General features: G+C 40.7%; 2 protein-coding genes across 2 annotated transcripts; both read right to left on the minus strand.

Annotated features, from left to right (window-relative positions):
• Positions 1 to 1,250: 1,250 nt before the first annotated feature.
• On the minus strand, positions 1,251 to 1,637 carry LOC130719098 (uncharacterized). Its single transcript, XM_057569741.1, has one exon. It carries the CDS (start codon positions 1,635 to 1,637, stop codon positions 1,251 to 1,253), a length of 387 nt encoding a protein of 128 aa, XP_057425724.1.
• Positions 1,638 to 2,664: 1,027 nt separating this feature from the next.
• Positions 2,665 to 4,289, minus strand: LOC130719099 (NAC domain-containing protein 83-like). Its single transcript, XM_057569742.1, has 3 exons — positions 4,109 to 4,289; positions 3,312 to 3,574; positions 2,665 to 2,832 (listed from the first exon to the last, which is right to left on the minus strand). The coding sequence occupies exons 1-3, from the start codon at positions 4,287 to 4,289 to the stop codon at positions 2,665 to 2,667; spliced, it is 612 nt and encodes a 203-aa protein (XP_057425725.1).
• Between the last annotated feature and the right edge of the window lie 15,356 nt (positions 4,290 to 19,645).

Here is a 19,645-nt window from a genome sequence, read left to right on the forward strand (position 1 = left end):
GTCGTAGGTGCATAATATGTTGCTATCAAATCAGAGGTTCGGCGGATTTTTCTCTATTTTATTTAGAAATATATGTTCATTTCATATTGACGTTTACAGAGGCGGAGATGGTGGATGTTCGTGGTCGCAGATGAACCTAGGTATAGGGTAAGAGAAAATGGTTTTTGGGCTGATTTTAGGGTTTTAAGCCGATATTAGAGTTTTGGACTGATTTTAGAGAGTCAAGGGAGAGATGATGAATTTGAAATTCTTTAATTTTTGGGGTCATTTCAATTCCATTGAATCTAGTAAGTTAAAATACCTAGTTAAATTTTCTTGAATTTATAATTCCGCATAAAAATATATCCATACAAGATATTTCACAACAAAGCATTTTAAATACCCTCTAAAATTACATTCCCCAAAAATTACCCCATCCAATATGGTCATGTGGAATAGACACATGAGAGAATCCAAATCTCTTTTCTTTGTAACTTATAAAGTTAATGCAACGAAGTTACTAAGACAGAATAAGTTAATCCATGTGTCATATTTTCATTAGAGAACAGTAAAAATATGACTTTTTTTTTTGTGAATGAGAACAATAGTAAAAATAGGACTTATGGTATTGTATTTAATATTTTCCATATTTTTATTTAGATTTAATTTGTGTTTGGTCTTTTTCAAGGTATTTCTACACTCGGCAACCGTGAGACTAATTTCTCATCCCACGACCAGCACACTAAGCGGTGGAGGCTGACCAATGAGTTTTTTGACTTTTTCCATTCACAAAAGTCAAGATATAAGTATGAACCCTCAACCACTTGCTTAAGGAGCAAAGTATTATACCATCCCAACTCAGTCACTTGCTTGTTTACATTTAATTTGAGTTCGACTAAAAAAAGTTTAGCATAACATTTTACAATAAAATACAGTATTTTATAAATTCAGAATTTGAAAAACTTCATTAAAATTATTTTTAATATATTAAACTTTCAGTTATAAATTTATTAAATGTTTGGCGATTAACAATTCGACAATTTCATACACTTAAGCTATTGTTTAATTGAATATAATATAAACTGAATATAATATAAACTAAATATATTTTTATATATTCAAATTTTAATTTTAAATACAATAATTTTATAATCAAACATTAATATTTTATATTTTAATATTTTTCCATAAAATATTACACATGAATCACGTGCAAATGTAAGGTTTTTTTTTTTTGATACATCGGAAAATTGCAAGAAATACCAAGAAAACTAAGTGATGCCTAGTGCATCTTGCAGAATGAGAACTTGAAGCTCCGGTCCAGGTGCATCCAAGGTGGTAATCTCCATGCCTGACCCTCGATAGCTGTGTTTGGCTAGCCAGTCTGCTGCCTGGTTACTTTCGCGTGGAGTCCAAGAGAGGTGGAGTTGCCAAGCATGAGTCATGAAGCTGCGAATCTCTTGGAGAAGAATCACCTGGGGATGGGTAGCCACCCTGTGATCATCTCGCAGGATGTCTACAAGTTCTTTACAGCCTGTTTCGCATAAAAGTTTTTGAGTTCCCTGGTTCCAAGCAGTTTGCAAACCTTCACGAAGAGCCTTGGCCTCTGCTCGAAAAGCGTTCCCCCTTGTTCCTTCTTCATGAATCCCAGGACCCATGAGCCCTTGTGATCTCTGAGAAGCCCACCTGTACCCGTCATACTGTCTTCACTATTGAAGCTTCCGTCTACGTTAAGTTTCAAGAAGTCAACTTGAGGAGGCCTCCACACACTAGCCATCCAAACATGATCCTCATCCATGTTGTCTGCTTGAAGGGAGCGAATAATTTCATCATGGTCATGACAAAGTTTTCTCCACGCACTCTCTAAAGTCCACTGTTGAGTGTCCATGCACATATTACATCTCCACTTCCAAATGTTCCACAGGCCAACAAGGAATTTGGTAGCATGAGAGCTGCGAGCATGATGCTCGATCCATTCTTTTAGGTCTTGGGTCCAGAAATTGAGCCAGTGCCACACACCCAGTCTTCCCCAAAGCTCACGTGAGTGAGGACAGTCTCTCAAAGCGTGAAGGTTATCTTCCACTTCACGTGAGTGAGGACAGTCTCTCAAAGCGTGAAGGTTAATGTAAGGTTTTTTTTGAAACCAATATAAGGTTGTTATACTCAAGTATATTAGTGAAATTAACTAGGAAAAGATTTCAAAAACAAAAACTTGGAAAAGAATTTATAAAAAAATGAAATATAGTTTAGGTAAAAAAAAAGTTAAAATAAATAAATTCATATAACGGTTTTTTTATTAAATATATTAATTATTAAAATATGAAAATTTAAAACTACTTTTTAGTGACATTAATAGTCAATAATATTATGAAAAAATTAAAAAATAGTATGTATTTACTAGATATAATACACATGTGTTGCACGTGCATTGCGCGAATTTGTTTATATTTCATAGAGAATATTATATAAAAAAAAACAAAATGGAAAATTTACTATTATATATGTATAAAGAATTTGTAAAAATATGAATTGTAGGGTGTTTTAAAACTTATCATTATTTGCCATAACATGACATTCATTACACTAAACAATCACTTATTAGTTAATTATGAGAAAATGGAACCAATAAAGAGGGTAGGACAAGTTTTTTTTAGGGAGATTCACTACCCTAGCTCAAGGAAGGAGTCATTTGGGAGGACTTGAGAAACTTCCACTGTCAGCACTGAAATCAAAGTCTTCAACACTCCCATTATCACCGCTTTCCCCATTATACAATATTTTGCTATTATTTGCATTCTTCACATTCTTTGCATCCTTAATCTGAAAGATGCGGTACACAGCCCAATTTGCTTTCTGCATTTTGAGTAACAAAGTCCACTAATCAAATACTCATAATGAATAAAACAAAATTAAAAAAATTCGATAATGATCCTACCTAACCAACAAACCATTTCCATGATAATTTAGAATACATTACCAAATTTTTTTTTTATAAACACCTCTCAAACACATTTTACGTGATTGGTTTACTTTTTAAAAAGTCAACACATTTGTCTCACTTTTTAAAAACTATGTTGGCTTTTGAAGAAATAAACCAATCTTATGGAGTAGGTTTGAGAAAACGTTCAAAAGTGTGTGTCGGTAGAATTTTTCTTACTCTAGATTCATAATGAAAACAGTCGGTATTTTAAACCGACTTAGGCCAAACTATACCCAAAGAGCTAGCTTGTGCGTGATGATTTCTCTATCCTATGTAAGGACTTATTTGATCATACCTATAGTCAATGTGAGACCTTTACAATTAGTAAGTCACATTTATTTTCTTTAATTACCTTCGATGGGTTAGTAATTGACACAAGGCGAAACTCATGCATTATCCATCTTGTCCTCCTAAAACAGTCTCCTTGCACTTCCCAATAGTTCAGGGTGTTCCTCTTCCCAATCACCTCATTGTTTGTAGGGATAGGAACGTCTTTCCTTTTTTCCATAACTCTCCACAGGCCACTCCCAACAACTCTCATGTCAAGGTTTTCAAGGTCATCTCGACTCATAGTATTGTGGAAGAAGCACTTGCGCTCATTAAAAATTTTTCCATCTGAGAATAAAAAAAATTCAAAATATCATCTTGGTTCATTTCTCACTTTTAAAAAACACATAACATTCATAGGACATGGATAATTTTTTTCATTTTTGTGACATGATACCACTATTATCCTACTCTAGGTTAACACAAGTGCCATAAAATATTAAGAGTGTGTTTGGTTTCTCTGTTGGCAAACCTTAGAATCAGTTCTAGTTGGTTAAAATCAATTCTTGATGAAGATATTGATGTTTGAGAGTTATTTTGGATAATGGATCTCATACCCAGAATTAACTCAGGTAGAAGCTAGAGAGAGTAGCTTATGCACTGGACAAAATTAATTGTGAGATCTTACAACTGAATTTCGCATTTCCCAACAAAATCATATTTTCATACATTTATCAAACATAAATCACTTAGATTTCAAATAAATTTTACTACAATCAATTTTATCAAAATCAATTGTGAAAAACTTTAATCTAAACACACACTAAAGTGCTCATGGAACCGTGAAAATAAGAGATTTTTGTTTAAAAAATATTCACCAACCTCCTCCTGGTAGACTACAAGGCTCAGTCTGAAACACATCAAAATCTGGAATAATTTCAATTGGAAGAGGTTGAGAAAAGACCCTCCTTTTCAGGTAGAAATCCACAAGAACCTCATCAGTGAGATCAAACCTATATCCAGGTAGAAACCTAACAACCCCATCATTGTCCACATAAGTCATGATTAGGTCCTCCATCTCGAAGGGGCTTTTGTATAAACTCTTTGGATGAATCAATGTTGAAACTTATGTGTTCATGATATCAATTTATAGTAACAAGAGATGTAATATCACCTTCTCCACGTGTCCCCCCACAAGTATTCTATTACCCTCCAAGGAAAAAAAAAGTCATCCCACATTTTTTTTTCAACATGACCTTCTTCCCTATTCTATTTCATTCATAATTAAAAAAAATTTAATTTTTATACATTTTATTTTAAAGAAAATGAATATAACCGTTAATTTTATCCATTAAAGCGGTGTATTAAAAACGTTTTTTTCTATTATAATGTTCAGAATTTAAAGAAATTAAATATAATTGAAGAGTATAACGGTTAATTGTATAAATATTTGATATTTTGGCTGAATATTAATGTGTAATTTATTTCACATAATTCATTTTTAAAAGTATTAAATTGATGATTATTAATGTTATTTAATAATTATTTAATTTTTTAATTATTATTGTTTTGAAATTTATATCCTCATTAATTATTTATTTATTTTAAAATACGTTTTCTTTAGTATTTGAGTTGGCACCCCTTGTGCCCTTTTATTCAATTTGTTGCTTACCCAAAAAAAATCTCTTAAATGAGGACTCAAAAATAATAGACAGGGTTGATTTGATCATTATTAATTTATTATTATTATTATTAAAAATAGTAGCTAAAGTTTTATTTTAGGAAAGAAATGATTCAAATAAGATGAAGATTAAATTTATTCTATTTTTTATCTATGCAGTCAATAATTTATTTTTATTTCATTGTGTGTATATTAGAAACATACATAAATAAATATATATATATATATATATATATATATATATATATATTTTTATTTATATATAATAGGCAACCAAAAATAGAAATCATTTCTATTTTTAAACTTTAAAACGCTTTCCCTTTAAATTTGGTGTGAATAAAACGCTTTCCCTAAATTCAATATTAGTATTGTTTCATTTCTCTAGAAACACTACTGTAAAAATCCTTATATAATTTTTATGTTAATATTTTCGTTTATGTGATATTTTGAATTAAAACTCAGTGTAAATTGACATCGAAATTGAAAAAGATAAAATTTTCTATTTTCAAATTAAGGTTGAATAGTAATTATTAGTATTTACTATATTATTAATTAAGTAAAAATCCTTATATTATTTTTATGTTAATATTTTCGTTTATGTGATATTTTGAATTGAAATTTAGTGTAAATTGATAAAAATTGAAAATAAGAAATTGTTTGATAAGAATTGATTATCATTGAACTTTTTTAAATATAATATTTTTAATAAGAAATCAAGTGTATTATATATGATAAATAATCAAGTAATTATTGATGAAATAGAATAGGGTGAGAGATGGTCATGTTGAGAAAAAATGTGGGATTACTTTTTTCTTGGAGGGAAACTGAATGCTTGTGGAGGGACACGTGGAAGAAGGTGACATTGCATCTCTTGTGGCTATAAATTGATATCCTAACCACTACCAGCTTAGAGCCCTCTTCATCAACCAGAGACCATACGCTGCCGCCGCCTCCGTGTTCTCCATCAGCAATGTCGACAACATCCTCCCTAATTGGTTGACCTTCCGAGCTTTAGGAGTTGGCTACGATTGTGGTGTCGGAAGGCCAACAACCTCCTTGGTGTGAACCAGTAAAAAGGGAGAGTGAGGCCACCCACCCACCCTTGAAAGGTGTTACTGATTCCATAAGAGCTTTTAACTTGTGTTGCACTAAACATGTGGAAGCCTCAATACAATCCTCTCCTATCTGCATATCTTCTTATTCATGTGTGGTTTCATCTTCTATCAAACAATTATAAAAACAAATTACAGGGAAGCCAATTTCTGGAAACAAAGCAACATCTGGAATCCTTGGCCCCGAAACACAAAACCTTGAAGTACCTAAAATCATCCTTTCCTCATCGAAAGAGCAAAACACCTCACGTCGCTCATCCATCTTGCCCGATAAAATGTCACGCCATGATTTAGAAAGATAGCACGAATCACCAACCTTTCTCAGCCAGCCTTGAGAAACAGGGGCCTCCACCTTCTTCAATGGCGCCGAAGATTGGGATCTCGCCTGCTTGACCTATCTAGAACATCCTTAGGAAATTTAGCAAAAGAAACAGACAGCTGACACCCTCCCAATTTCACCCCGTGAAGAAATTTAATTGTTTTAGAAGCATGATCCCTGGACACAAATCGAGGGAAACCGAAGCGAGAAACCCTCCCTTGCTTCTTCATTCTCTGGACGAAAACACTCGCTAGCTTCCCGTGTTTCGCAAACAGCTCTTTAACCTGATAATACCCTACCGATTCTGCAATTCCATCAATGAAAAGAGTGGTACAACTCTGAGAAACAACATCCAACCATGAGAAACGACGTTTTCGATGACCTCCTCCATCGTCTGCGTTGTCACCTTGATCTTGACTATCGCCTTCATCGTCCGTGTCGCCGTCCTCCAAATCTCCTGCACTAACAGCGCCGTTCAATGAGGCTGCTAGGGAAGGGGAAACCCTAGCAGAGAAAGTTGGCACTCGCATGTGATTTGTTATGTTACATCGTAAAGTTCATCGGTGAGCGCCTGCTCACCCAAGAGGAGCAAACTAGGCGAGCCAAACCCTCAAGCCACTCCTTTGACCGGCGCAGGCGGGGGGCCCGTCGTGCCTGATCCTGTTGCCACGGGTAGCGCTTACGATCCCTTGGTGTCCGACCATCATGGCGAGGCTAGTGCTTCACAGACTCCAGATGCTCCTCGCCCCGTTACTTTAGCAGAAGGTCAGCGATCACCCTCTTCCACCCGCCCGCCGTTTCCCTCGCATGTCCAGACGACTCTCGGTCAATCAGCCCCTAGTTCTCCCGGGGTTGGTGGCGAGGGAGAGAATCTCTCTGCAGCCCAGCCTACGGGAACTTCCAGCAGCTCTCCCCCATATCCTTTTTCCTTCCTCCTTTCCCACCCTTATCTTGAGAAATTAAGGGGGGCTCCTAGCCAGAACCCACAATATGTCGCCCAGGAAGCTGTGTCAAATCTTCTCCGCGCCGGCTGCCTGTTCGCCCAAGTGGCCTGGCAAGCGCGACCTCTTACCGGAATCGTCGGGCTTCGCCAAGAGGTAGAGAAGCTACGCTCTTATAACCTTCGGGCTAATGACACCTGCTCCAAGCTGTCCAACCAGTTAGCGGCGGAGGAGGGTAAGACAGAGAGAATGCGACAGAAACTCAAGGATGTCAAACTTGCGATGATAAGGGCGAACGAGAAGGAGGAAAAACTTGAGGCCCAGGTCGAGGAGCTCCGAAGGGACCTTGACGCAAAGGAGATCACCGCTGCTTCTCAGGAAGAAATCCTTGCCGCTAAAGACAAGGAGATTGCTGTTTTGCGTGAGGAACTAGCGGCAAGAATGAGGCGCTTGCCGAGGCCCATTCGGATTTGGCATCCAAGTGTAAACTTCTGGCTGACAACGAGGCCCAAGCCGCCACCCTGGAAGAGAACATAAGGAGGGAGGCTGCCCATGCAGCCGCCAAGGAGCGTGTTCGCGACTTCCTTATCGCCAAAGCTCAAGTCAAGCACCTCCATCCTACTATCAACCTTGACCCTTTGGGAGCTTTTAAAAAGGTTACTCCTGCTGGGTTAGAGGGTCCGGAAGACCCACCGGAAGTTGCTGACGTTGATCTCGGGGATGCTGTGGAACAAGAGAAAAAGATGTAATGTTAATTTGTTTCGAATAATTGTAATGCTACTTCCTTTTGTTTTGTTTGATCGTTATCGTTGTATTTTCGACTTTAGTTAATCAATTAAGTTTTACTTCCTATATCTATTTTAACGCTTTCCGACGTTTACTCTCGCTTTCTCCCGCACTCCCTTTAGTTTCTTTGTTTCTAAATTACGTTCGACGACATTGGTGGTTTGCCGTGTTTAACTAGGACTTCTGCTCAGTTTTTGAACTGAGGCTTTGTTCACACCATGTTTCCCGTAAGATCAGGTGTGGCCTGGCCAGCTTTGCTTGGCGAGGACTTACAGTTGCTCGGGTCCCAATGGCCATATAGGTTGCCCGAGACTTAGCCTAGTTAGGTTTGCTCGCCCATATTTCGGGGAGGCTGTATGGATAAGAAGCCTATCCGCACACATCGCCGACGAGTGACGACAAGTTGCGTCGGCTTTTCCGGAGCGATCCCCAAACATCAAGGTCGTGCTGGGATCGCCACCTTCAGGGAATTTTTCCCACCTAGCTCTTGCCGCAATTCAATGTGATTGAAATTGTAACGCCCGTAGTCGATTAAATAATAATCGGGGAAATTGTTAATTTTTAGCCAGGAGAAATTAATATTAGAATAGTATTATTTTTAGTAGCATGTTAATTAAGTAAGAGGGCTTAGTTTTGTGATGGTAATAGTAATACTGGAATTATAATAATATTATAATTAGAGTAGTCAGGGGGGGTTAAAAAAAAAGAAAGAAAAAGAAGGGTTTGGAGAGGAAAAAAGGAAGAAGGCTGTGCGTGAAGTAGCAGTTTTTATCCCGTTGGGTTTTTCCAAGTAAGGTTTTAATGAGACTCTTTCTTGGGATTTTCTCTATGCCGTTTTGCGGGTTGGTGGTGGGTTCTTTTCAGCTCAGTTTGTATCCGATGTTTATGTCTTTGTGAACCTCAGACTGTATCTGTTTCTTGCCTTGAGTTGGTTTTACACTCGGGCTATTTATAATAATATTCATTTCATCTTTCAAAAAAAAAGTAGCAGGAAGAGAGGGAGAGCGGATCGGCTTCGGAGAATTCGATCGGGAACGGGGAGCTGCACTCAATCCAAAGGTAAGGGTGGGATTTTGAGTTTCTAATGGAATTATGGTGAATGATATTAGGGATTTGGGAGATGTGGAATTGTTGCTGTTAATGATGTTCTGGAAATCTGATTTGAAATCCATTGGTTTTAGGATTTTCTTTTGTGTGATTGAACGGGGTGAGGGCAGAACCACAGTATGCTAGGAGTTTTAGGGTTGAGGTTCCCTTTTGATTTTCTTTATGATCACGCACATTAGGACTGTTAGGTAGCATGCTTGTTAGGTTTTGTGTCTTGTTTGATGAGAAACAACTTTAATCACTTATTTTGGAACATAAAACGGACTGGTCATTTTCCTGGTATGAACCGTGACTTTCGAAGCCTTTTAGAGCCTGTTTAGAGTGCTTGAATAATGTTGCGTTGAACTGAGAAAGTGTAGACCTTTGAAAGAGCTTTCTGGAATGATATGGTACATAATTTTTGGTTGAGAGACGAGGTCTATAAGTTCGGTTTAGTAAACCATGTTTTTCTGCGGTCTGTATCTGCTATCTCTGCCAGTGAACTTCAACGTGATTTTTCACCTTGTTAATGTGCCCAAAAAATTCTTTGATGAACTAGAAAGTGGTAGAGTTTTCTGTTAGCTTTTCAAATTGAGGTCATTTGTAATTTTTGAAGAAGTAACGAATCCTGTAGGTTATCTCTACTGAAACATGTTTCTGCTGTGAGCGTAATTCCTGAACTGCTATATGAACTTTAAAGCTGTCTTATAATTGGTTTTCTTTCCTACTGCAAGCTAGAATGAATCAAATTGAGTACGTAGTATAACGTTAGTGTTTTACAGTAAGATTAAGGATTTCTTGAATATGAGCCAAAAGAATAAGGTGCTGAATTATGTGGTTTTAAGCGATGATAGTGATGTGGTGATATAGGTGCAATGCCTCATGTTGAAGTGATGATTATGAGATGTATACGCCCTTTCGAGTCGCATAGCATTTGCATACTCTGTGATGGCCTGTATTGGCATTTTGTGATGAAGGCTTATGCCTTGTGCCTCTAATAATTGGCAATTAGTGATGAGGGCTGAAGCCCTGTTGGTACCTCATGCACATGCATAGTCCTTGTTGTGTTCAAGTTGCATCCGAGTCGATGACGTTATTTGTGACTGTTTTAGTAACTGAGCTATATGAATGTAAAAAGAAGTGGTGTGACATTAATCTAGCATATTCATTGCCATTCTTATATTTATGATACTCGATATCTCACCCCTTCTGTTTGAATGTTACCCTTGTTGGTTACGTGCAGGTAATCAGGAGGAGTAGTCTATAACCTTTATTTCGAGTTGGGGTCCTTACTCTGATACGTAGCACTCGGGGGGGGGGGGGATGGACGCTTGTTTCGTTTCTGTTATATTTGTTGTTGAATTAAGTTATCATTGAGGAGTTGTTCCTGTTAAGTTGTGAACAAGATGCTATGTTTTCTTTAAGTTTTAAAGACGTTATATCCGCTATTTATTTATTGATTTAGTGAACTATTTTTATTATTAAAAATTAATTATCTGCCACAGGAATAGTTATGTTTAACGCAGTTATGTTCATCATTTTTATGTTCGTTTGCTATGAGTCCTTCTCAAGTTTATGTGCTATGTATCTGTTACAGGAGTATTATGTTGATGTTTTAAGTGATTATGTAATGCCTCATGATCGTTTGAAATTTTATCATTCTGATATTTGCAATATATATACCGATTAGAATTGGGGTGTTACAGAAATGGCTTGGTACAATTTTTGTATTTTCAATCAGACGTTATAGTCAACAAACTCCCGAGATGGAGAACAAGAACATGTCTTTGTTTTTACTATTTAGGCGTTTTTGCCAACAAACTCCCGAGATGGAGAACAAGAATGTGTTTCTTTGTTTTTAATCCGTCAATCTTCATGAGTCGCATTCAGCTGCTCGTCCTCGTGCCAAGCTGGGCTCTTCCTCAATCTTCAACTGTAATAGTACCTCAAGCTCGCCGCATTCCAAGACCGCGGCACCCGCCTCCCATCTAAGCTCTCGAGCTGATAGGCCCCCTTTCCTAATACCTTCAAGATCTTGTAAGGGCCCTCCCAGATCGAGTTCAACTTGTTCCCCGTGTTCCCGGTTCGTTTCTTAAGCACCAAATCCCCCTCCTGCATCGCCCTTGGGCGAACCTTCGTGTCATATTTCGCTGCGGCTCGCTGCTTCATTGCAGCTTCTCTGATACGAGCATCGTCTCACGTTTCAGATAACAAGTCTAGTTCCACTGCCATGTTGGAAGGGTTCTCACCTTCAAACTGCGGTGCTGTCCTCCCAGAGCTATTGTCTATCTCCACGGGCAGCATGGCGTCCGCGCCATAGGTCATCCTGAAAGGAGTCTCCCCTGTGGTTGAATGTTACGTTGTGTTATAGGACCAGATCACCACCGGAAGTTCGTCCAACCAAGCTCCCTTCGCATCGAATAGTCGGCGATTTAAACCCCGCAAGATCACTTTGTTAGCCGATTCTGCTTGCCCATTGGTCTGAGGGTGCTCCACTGAAGAGAATCTTCTCTGGATACCCATTTCTTCACAGAATTACCTCGCCTGATTACTTGCAAACTGCGTCCCATTATCCGAGACAATCGCCCTTGGGACCCCAAACCGGCACACGATTCTTTTCCAGTAAAAGTTTACGATCTTGCCTGCGGTAATACTTGCTAGGGGCTCAGCCTCTACCCACTTGGTGAAATAGTCCACCGCCACGAGGATGAACTTCATCTGTGACCTAGTGGTCGGGAAAGGTCCGACAAGGTCAACTCCCCACATGGCGAAAGGCCATGGCGAGCTGATCGTGGCCAGTTGCTCTGGCGGGGCCCTGGGTAAGTCTGCGAACATTTGACACTTTTCGCATTTCTTAACAAATTTCGCACAATCTTTTCTTATCGTGGGCCAATAAAATCCCGCCCTAAGGACCTTGCTCGCTAGTGATCTTCCTCCTATGTGGCTGGCGCATACCCCTCCGTGAACTTCCGCCATAACGCTCTCATACTTTCCGGGCGGGAGACACCTTAGGAGGGGCGAGCTAAATCCCCTTCGGAAAAGCGTTCCGTCAAGCAGTGTGTAATGCCCCACTTCTCGCCTTTGTTCCTTTGTGTACTTCACTACCCCACTTGTCTCTCCCGCCAAGATGTCCACGATGGGGTCCATCTAAGTTTCTTGGTGGTCGGCGGAGGCTACCAGCTCTCCCTCTATGCTTGGGTTGGCGAGCGTCTCCTGAATCACACTTCGATTATTTCCAGGCTTCCGGGTGCTTGCCAGTTTTTCCAGGGCATCCGCCCTTTGATTCTGCGTTCTCGGCACGAACTCAACCACTACCTCCCTCAATCGACTCATCAGGAGCCGAACACGTTCCAGATACTTTATAATGGCTGGTTCTTTCACCTGGAATACTTCATTCACTTGATTTGCCACCAAGAGCAAATCTGTCCTTACCAGCAAACTTTCGATCTGAACCTCGATAGCCAACTTCAAACCCGCGATCAAAGCTTCATATTCTGCCTGATTATTACTAGCTTTAAACTGAAATCTTAGAGACTGCTCTTGTACTAACTCCCCAGGTCCCTTCAGAGTGATGTTGGTCAATCTGCAAGTGTACAGAATCTACCCGGTTTTAATTTATCGAACCACTGGGAATTGGTATGTGAATTTAGTTTAAGCCTCGAGTTCACGGTAGGAAAGCGAGTAAAATTCAGTTTTAAGGTTGATTGTTTAGGTGATTAATTAGCAAGCAATTGAAATATAAGTGTGTGAAGAACAATGGCGAGCATGCCTTGGGTTCTTGCTTAACTAATCCAGTTTTAGCCAACCTATTCTATCCACAAAACTCCAAGTCTCTCCTTGATGCTCTATCCTAATCAATCATCTATCGATGCCTCGCATAGACAATCCTCTCAAGTCAAGAGATAGGCACAATTCGTTGATAACCTAACCATTTTCTAAAGGCACTAAGCATGCAATTCAGGCCAACAAACCCCAACCCTTCCTCTATTCCTAGTAGCAAGCATAGAAGGGGTAATCCCACAACAAGTCCCTAATCTATAACAAACTTCTGTTCTATTATAGAAAAGCATGAAGCTAGTTCGCAATCAAGCTTGAAACATAAAGCATGGATATGGGATTCAAGGGTTTACTCAGAGGATTCATGAATAGAAATAGGAATTAAGATTAAAACATCATAAGTCTCACAAAGAACCCAAAGCAAAAGGGGTTTAGCCAAGGATGGCTATAGAACCTATACAAGAAAGAAAGGATAAAACCTGGAACATGGACTTGGAGAAAGCTTCTCCTCAAGCTCCAAAGCCTAACCTTACTTTTAAATTATTTAGGAATGTATAGAAATGACAAAAGTTACAAAAGAAATGACAAAAAGCCTATTTATAGGCAAACAGGTCGAGTCTGGGCGCTCAGGCGCCAATTAAGCACGCCTGAGCGCCAATTCCAAGTGGAAAAAGTAGCTTCTGGAGGTAATTGGCGCTCAGGCGCTCAACAGGAGTGCTCAGGCGCCAATTCCTTTCTAGCATGACAGAAACTACGAATCAGTTGGCGCTCAGGCGCTCTAGCGCCTGAGCGCTCTCTACATGCTAAAAAGCTTCTTGAACTTCTTCTTAACTCCTCTAAATGCCTCCTTTAAATTCTCCAAGCCTCTTGACCTTCTTTCTTCATCAGTTTTCAGACCTAGCTGCTTGGGAACAAAGCAAGGAAAATATCTAGGATTTCCAAGAGTTTATTAGCACAAAAGACCCTCAATTCATGTAGAAAAGATATGCAAGTCCTAAACTTACTTTTTTTTTTTGAACACGAAATGAGTAATATTAATATAAGAGCCTGAGCCAAAAACCGCTCAAGACTAAAGTAGAGTACATACTGACCAAATTATATAAGAACAAAGTGCATATATGAGAAATGCACAAAACCCACCACCAACCCACAAAATGGCCTTAAACGAATCCCATGAAGGGGCCTCATTAAAACCTTTCTAGGAAAAACCCAGTGGGATAAAAACCTAGGAAGGAAAAAGAGTACCACCAACATGGGAAAACCATTCTGCATCTGAACAAGAAAGCATGCCCCCATATAATCTATGATCTCCATATTTAAATATCCACCAAGGTACAAAAATTTCAAGCGCAGTCAAGTCCCAGGCAGTAGCTATGTATGATCAAAACAGCAACAAACCAGCAAACTACAATAGGCGGCAACAGTAGCAGAAAAGAGCAGCAAAAACAGCGATATCACAACAGCAACCAGCAAAACAGCAACAGCAGCAGCAACGCCAAACAGCAGCAGCAAAATAGCAACAGTAAAATAGCAACAGCAACAACAAAACAACAACAGAAACAACAACAACAACAAAACAGCAAAAGCAACAAAGAATAAACCATGTTTCCACAGCCGCTGTCAGAACCTGTAGAGAACTCTCCCGCCATAAACACATTAATCCACCTGCTGTTCCAATAGAATTAGACTCAATATGCTGCATATACAAACTGAGTCCACAGAGGTGTAGTACGTTTATGTTGCTCATTCAGTTTAGTTTCCTGTAACAGCAAGAGTTCCGGTTTCAATTGCATCACTGATTTCCTTACTGCCTCACGTTTTGTAGGATCACCTAGCCCGCGAACGTTCCAAGTTATCCAAGGTCCAGACATATTACTTGAGATGAGGGTGATTTTGCCGGATTTGAGTCTCTAAACCACGGAGCATCAAAGCCTCAGACCCTCTCGGTTTCAACCCCAGTTGTTTACCTAGAAGCCAAGTCCTCTGAGCTCTGGTTGTCACACCATCTTCCCCTTGCAACAGCTCCAAAAAATCATTCGGAAGAGGAATAGGTTTATTTTTACTTCCCTTTGGGCGACCCCGCTGTGCACTCTTCTTAGATGAATTTGTTTTTAGTGATTCCTTCTCCTCCAAAATCACTGATGAACCAAGCGCATCTGGTAACGGGATAGGAAAGCACTGTAAGGTTTGCCTCTCTGGAGAAGAGAAGGTGCGACCAGGAGTGGGTTGAGAAATACGTGTTCTTATTATTTGATGAGGTGATGTACGCACAAAGATATCTGTGATTCCACGTACGGCAGAGGTTGGCAAAATTTCAGAAGCTGTTGCACCCTCAAATAAGTTGTTTTGTATAGATTTCATGACAGGCAAACATGCCTCAACCCCATTAATTTTTGTATTGCCAAGCGGGTCCCAGCTGGATGAGTTAAAAGGCCTGCAAATAAATGATTTTTGATTCAAATCCTGAGCATTGAATGAGTATCCCGTAACAGCATATCCCTTCCCTTGATTCTGAATGAATTTATCGCTGATTTGTTTCTCTTTTAACAGAATATCTTCTTTATTTAAATTGTCCTTCCATTCCTTTATCTCCTGTAACGTGTAACCTGATTCAATAAGCATTTGCAACTGCTCCTTACGTTCCTCTGCTACATTGATGGCTGCCAACGCCTGAATTTTTGAATTTTGATCTGTCCCCACTTCTTCCCCCATTGATTGCGGCCTACAGCAGCCCTTGTTAGTCGTCCCCGCCACCTCCTCCGCCGGTATCGCCTTACGCAGAGCATCCAACACTCTCTCAGATGGTGAAGCACCACAAATTTTTAATCCCTCCGCCACTCCATCCTTATAGACCTCATCTACCGTACCTGTTTCGATGACGACCGCGGCTTCATAATTCTTCTCAAGAGAGAGCGACACAGCAGACGTTTCCACTGTATCTTGTCCCTGCACCTCCCCCACAGATCCTTCATCAGAGCTCCCATCATCTTGTGAATTATAAACTTTAACCGGCGTCGACGGAATTGCCTCTACCGTTCCATAATTGTATGCTTCTGGATCCTTCTTAACCAGAACAATACTCGTTGTACCGCCAACATCAACGGCCAAGGTAAAGGAATGCAGAATTGGATGGTGCATACGAACCAAAATACGGGCAAAATCAGCTCTATGTCGCAGCAAGGTAGGAGAGTCAGACATAACATAAGCACCAAGCCTATTTCCAACAGAAGTAAAAAAAGATTCATTCCACAAGCCTAACGGAACCTGCCACAGACGAATCCATACTAGCTGAGCCGCCCCAAACGAAAGCAGCGTACAAGGCTGAATATCATACAATTTTTGCTCTAAGAAAAATGTGCATTCTGTAATAGTTTCCTCCATGTCTGTCTTAGTTTCAAACTCCAGAATCACTTCCTCTGCTCCCAAAGGAATTAGGCGAAAATTGAACAAACCTATTTGTCCAAATTGTTCCTGCAAAACATCCACAGGTATTGACAGTAGGGTACGTGCCCTTGCACATCTCTGGATCCATGCTTCATCCATAACAGAACCAGCAAGACGTAATTGGTAGTTTTCAGGAAGGATTACAGCATCTTGCGTCTTACCGGTTTTTACATTAATCTCCTGACGTGGCTCTTGCTCTTTCTTCTGCTGTCCTAAACTTACTTAAAATGCAAGAAAGGTCCCTATAAAACTATAAAATTACCAAAACAAAGTAAAAACACCAAGAAAGATAAAAATGCATGATAATGCATGAAACATTACATGAGACTCAATAAAAAGACTCAAAACTAACAGAGAAATGACCCTAAAACCACTACTAAACTAGGGTCATCAAGTGACCCCTACTCCACTTCCGCTCTCATTCGATGAGCCATCGACGAACAACGTCCATTGCATGTTTACTCTTTCGCCGACTTCTGGTGTTAATTCCACCCCAAAATCAGCTAAAACCTGCGCTCCGACTTTTCCCCTCTTGTCATACTGCAAACCATATTCTGATAGTTCCACCGACCACGCGACGAGCCTTCCTGATAAGTCCGGCTTCTGTAACACCTGTCTCAAAGGTAGGTCAGTTCTTACTTTTACCTGAAAGCTCTGGAAGTAAGGCCTTAGGCGCCTGGCGGCAACGAGTACGGCGAGCGCTGCTTTCTCTATCTTTTGGTATCAGACTTCCGCCCCTGGAGCGTATCACTTACAAAGTAAACTATTTTTTGTTCACCATCTATTTCTTGGAGAATTATTGAGCTGATTGCGTGGTCGCTGACAGAGAAATACAAATGTAAAGGGAAACCTTGGATGGGTTTCGACAGAACAGGCGGTGCAAACAACATCTCCTTGAGGCGATTGAAGGCTTCCTCACATTCTGGACTCCACTCAAAAGCTGTGTTTTTCTTAAGGCACTTGAAGAACGGGGCTGACTTGTCGCTCGAATGAGGGAGAAACCTGGAAAGGGCCGCGATCCACCCCGTCAGGCGCTGCACCTCTTTCACACTGCTTGGGCTCTTCATTTCCTGAATTGCTTTGCACTTATCCTGATTGATTTCAATTCCCCTTGAGTTTATCATAAAGCCTAAGAACTTCCCACCTTGTATCCCAAAAGAACATTTTTCCGGATTGAGTCTCATGTTATGCTTTCGGAGTCTGCCAAAAGCTTCTGACAAGTCCTCATGATTATTGGTTCCCAAAACAGACTTTACGATCATGTCATCGACGTAAACCTCCATGTTCCTTCCCACTTGATCTTCAAAAACCCTATCCATCAGCCGTTGGTATGTCGCCCCGGCATTCTTTAATCCAAAAGGCATTGTTTGATAACAGTAATTCACTCTGGCGGTCATGAAGGCTGTCTTGTCCTCATCTGACGGGTGCATCTTGATTTGGTGATACCCTGAATAGGCATCCATCAGATTTAGCAGCTCGTTTCCGGACGCTCCATCCACCAATTTGTCGATGCTTGGCAGCGGGTAAGAATCCTTCGGACATGCTTTGTTCAGATCCGTGTAGTCCACACACATGCGCCATTTCCCATTCGCCTTTTTCAACATCACCACGTTCGCCAACCATGTCGGATATTTGATTTCTCGAATAAAGTCCGCCGCCAGCAATTTGTTAACCTCTTGTTGAATCGCCTTTTCCTTTTCATCGCCCATTCGCCGGCGTGTCTGGGTTATTGGTTTGATTCCGGGATTTAGTGCCAGCCTGTGGCAAATGAAGTTTGGGTCTATTCCCGACATGTCTTTGTGACTCCAAGCAAAATGATCCAGATTTTCACCCAATAGCTTCGATAACCTCTGTTCTTGATTCTCAATCAACCTGGTTCCGATTTTGAGGACTTTCTCGCCAAATTTCAGTTCCTTAGTTTCTTCGATCGGTGTGGACCTGTTAACGCGCCCCTCGCCTCTCGGATCTAGATTATCCTTTGGCACATCGACTTCGTTGCATCGGTGTCCTGTCGAAGCATTCTTTTTCAAATATCGTTCCACCGCGTTGCAATAGCATTCCCTTGCACTCTTCTGGTCCACAATAACTGTCACAATTCGCCCATTTGGTAACGGATACTTGAGTTCCAGATGTGCTGTTGAGATCACGGTGCACAGACGGTCCAAGGTATTCCGACCGATTATCATGTTGTAGGATCCCACCGCTCCCAGGATTAGGTATCTTACCTTCAGTGTCCTAGCGTTCTCAAACTCACCAAATGTAGTATCAAGGTCGAGGATGCCCCTTACCCATACTTGTTCGCCCGCGAACCCCAAAAGATTCCCTGCGTAGGGAGTGAGGTCTCCTTCTTTCAAACCGAACCGATCAAACGCGTCACCGTAAATGATGTCCGCCGAACTTCCTTGATCTAGAAGCACTCGCTGTACATTGAGTTGGTTGACGAAGTAGGACCACAATCGGATCGTCTATGTGCGACTTTATTCCGCAGAAGTCCGCGGGCGAAAATGTAATGTCTGGGTGTGAAAAACTGAAAGGAGTCTCTGTGACCGCGTTCACCGCCCTGGCGTATCGCTTTCTTGCTGCACTAGTGACTCCACCTCCGCCAAATCCTCCTGCGATCGTGCTCACTTCTTTAGTCGTTAAGGCCTGATCGCCCTGAGGTCTAACAGGTTCCCCACCGCTATCAGTTGCTCAACCGCGCGCTGCAAATCGTGACATTCCTCTGTAACGTGGCCTGTTGTTCGGTGGTAAGCGCACCATTCTTCCCTATCCTGCTGCTCCAGGCGGTTATTAACGTCGCGGATTAACCATCTCCAATCTCCGTGAGCGTCCAACGTCTCAAATGATAGCAGTTCACCTCTCGATTCACCGCGCTGCCTTCCACATGCGCGACGCAATGGCGGACCGCACGTGTGTCCCAGCCTTCCCCTACTTTGTCGACGATGTGCCTCCATTAGGCTTCACCAGCGAACTAGGAATTCAACCAAAATTCCAAAAAACCGTAGAGAAATGCACGGAAAATCGAACTTCTCTCAACCAAATCACAATCCACGTAGTCCGGGAATCGAAATCTACCGATCCCCACAGACGGCGCCAAATGTTCTATCCAAGAACATAGAGATGAGGTACAGTACCCATAGTGATAGGATCGTGATGTGAGAATCTAGAGAGAGTTTAGAGCGTAACCGCTTAGAGAGAGAAAGTAACTGAATTTCAAGCTTTTATTTCTCAAATGAGCTAAAAGTCATTTACAATTGGTAACCGTCCCCTATT

The sequence above is a fragment of the Lotus japonicus genome, chromosome 5 (assembly GCF_012489685.1).
Source record: "Lotus japonicus ecotype B-129 chromosome 5, LjGifu_v1.2".
Lineage (NCBI taxonomy): Eukaryota > Viridiplantae > Streptophyta > Magnoliopsida > Fabales > Fabaceae > Lotus > Lotus japonicus.

Coding starts and splice junctions, on each gene's coding strand:
- LOC130719098 (XM_057569741.1), bottom strand. CDS start 1,637: ATGGGTCCTGGGATTCATGAAGAAGGAACAAGGGGGAACGCTTTTCGA.
- LOC130719099 (XM_057569742.1), bottom strand. CDS start 4,289: ATGACTTATGTGGACAATGATGGGGTTGTTAGGTTTCTACCTGGATAT. Junction 3,575..4,108: donor TTGTAGTCTACCAGGAGGAG/GTTGGTGAATAT, acceptor TTTTATTCTCAG/ATGGAAAAATTTTTAATGAG. Junction 2,833..3,311: donor CAATTACTAACCCATCGAAG/GTAATTAAAGAA, acceptor CTCAAAATGCAG/AAAGCAAATTGGGCTGTGTA.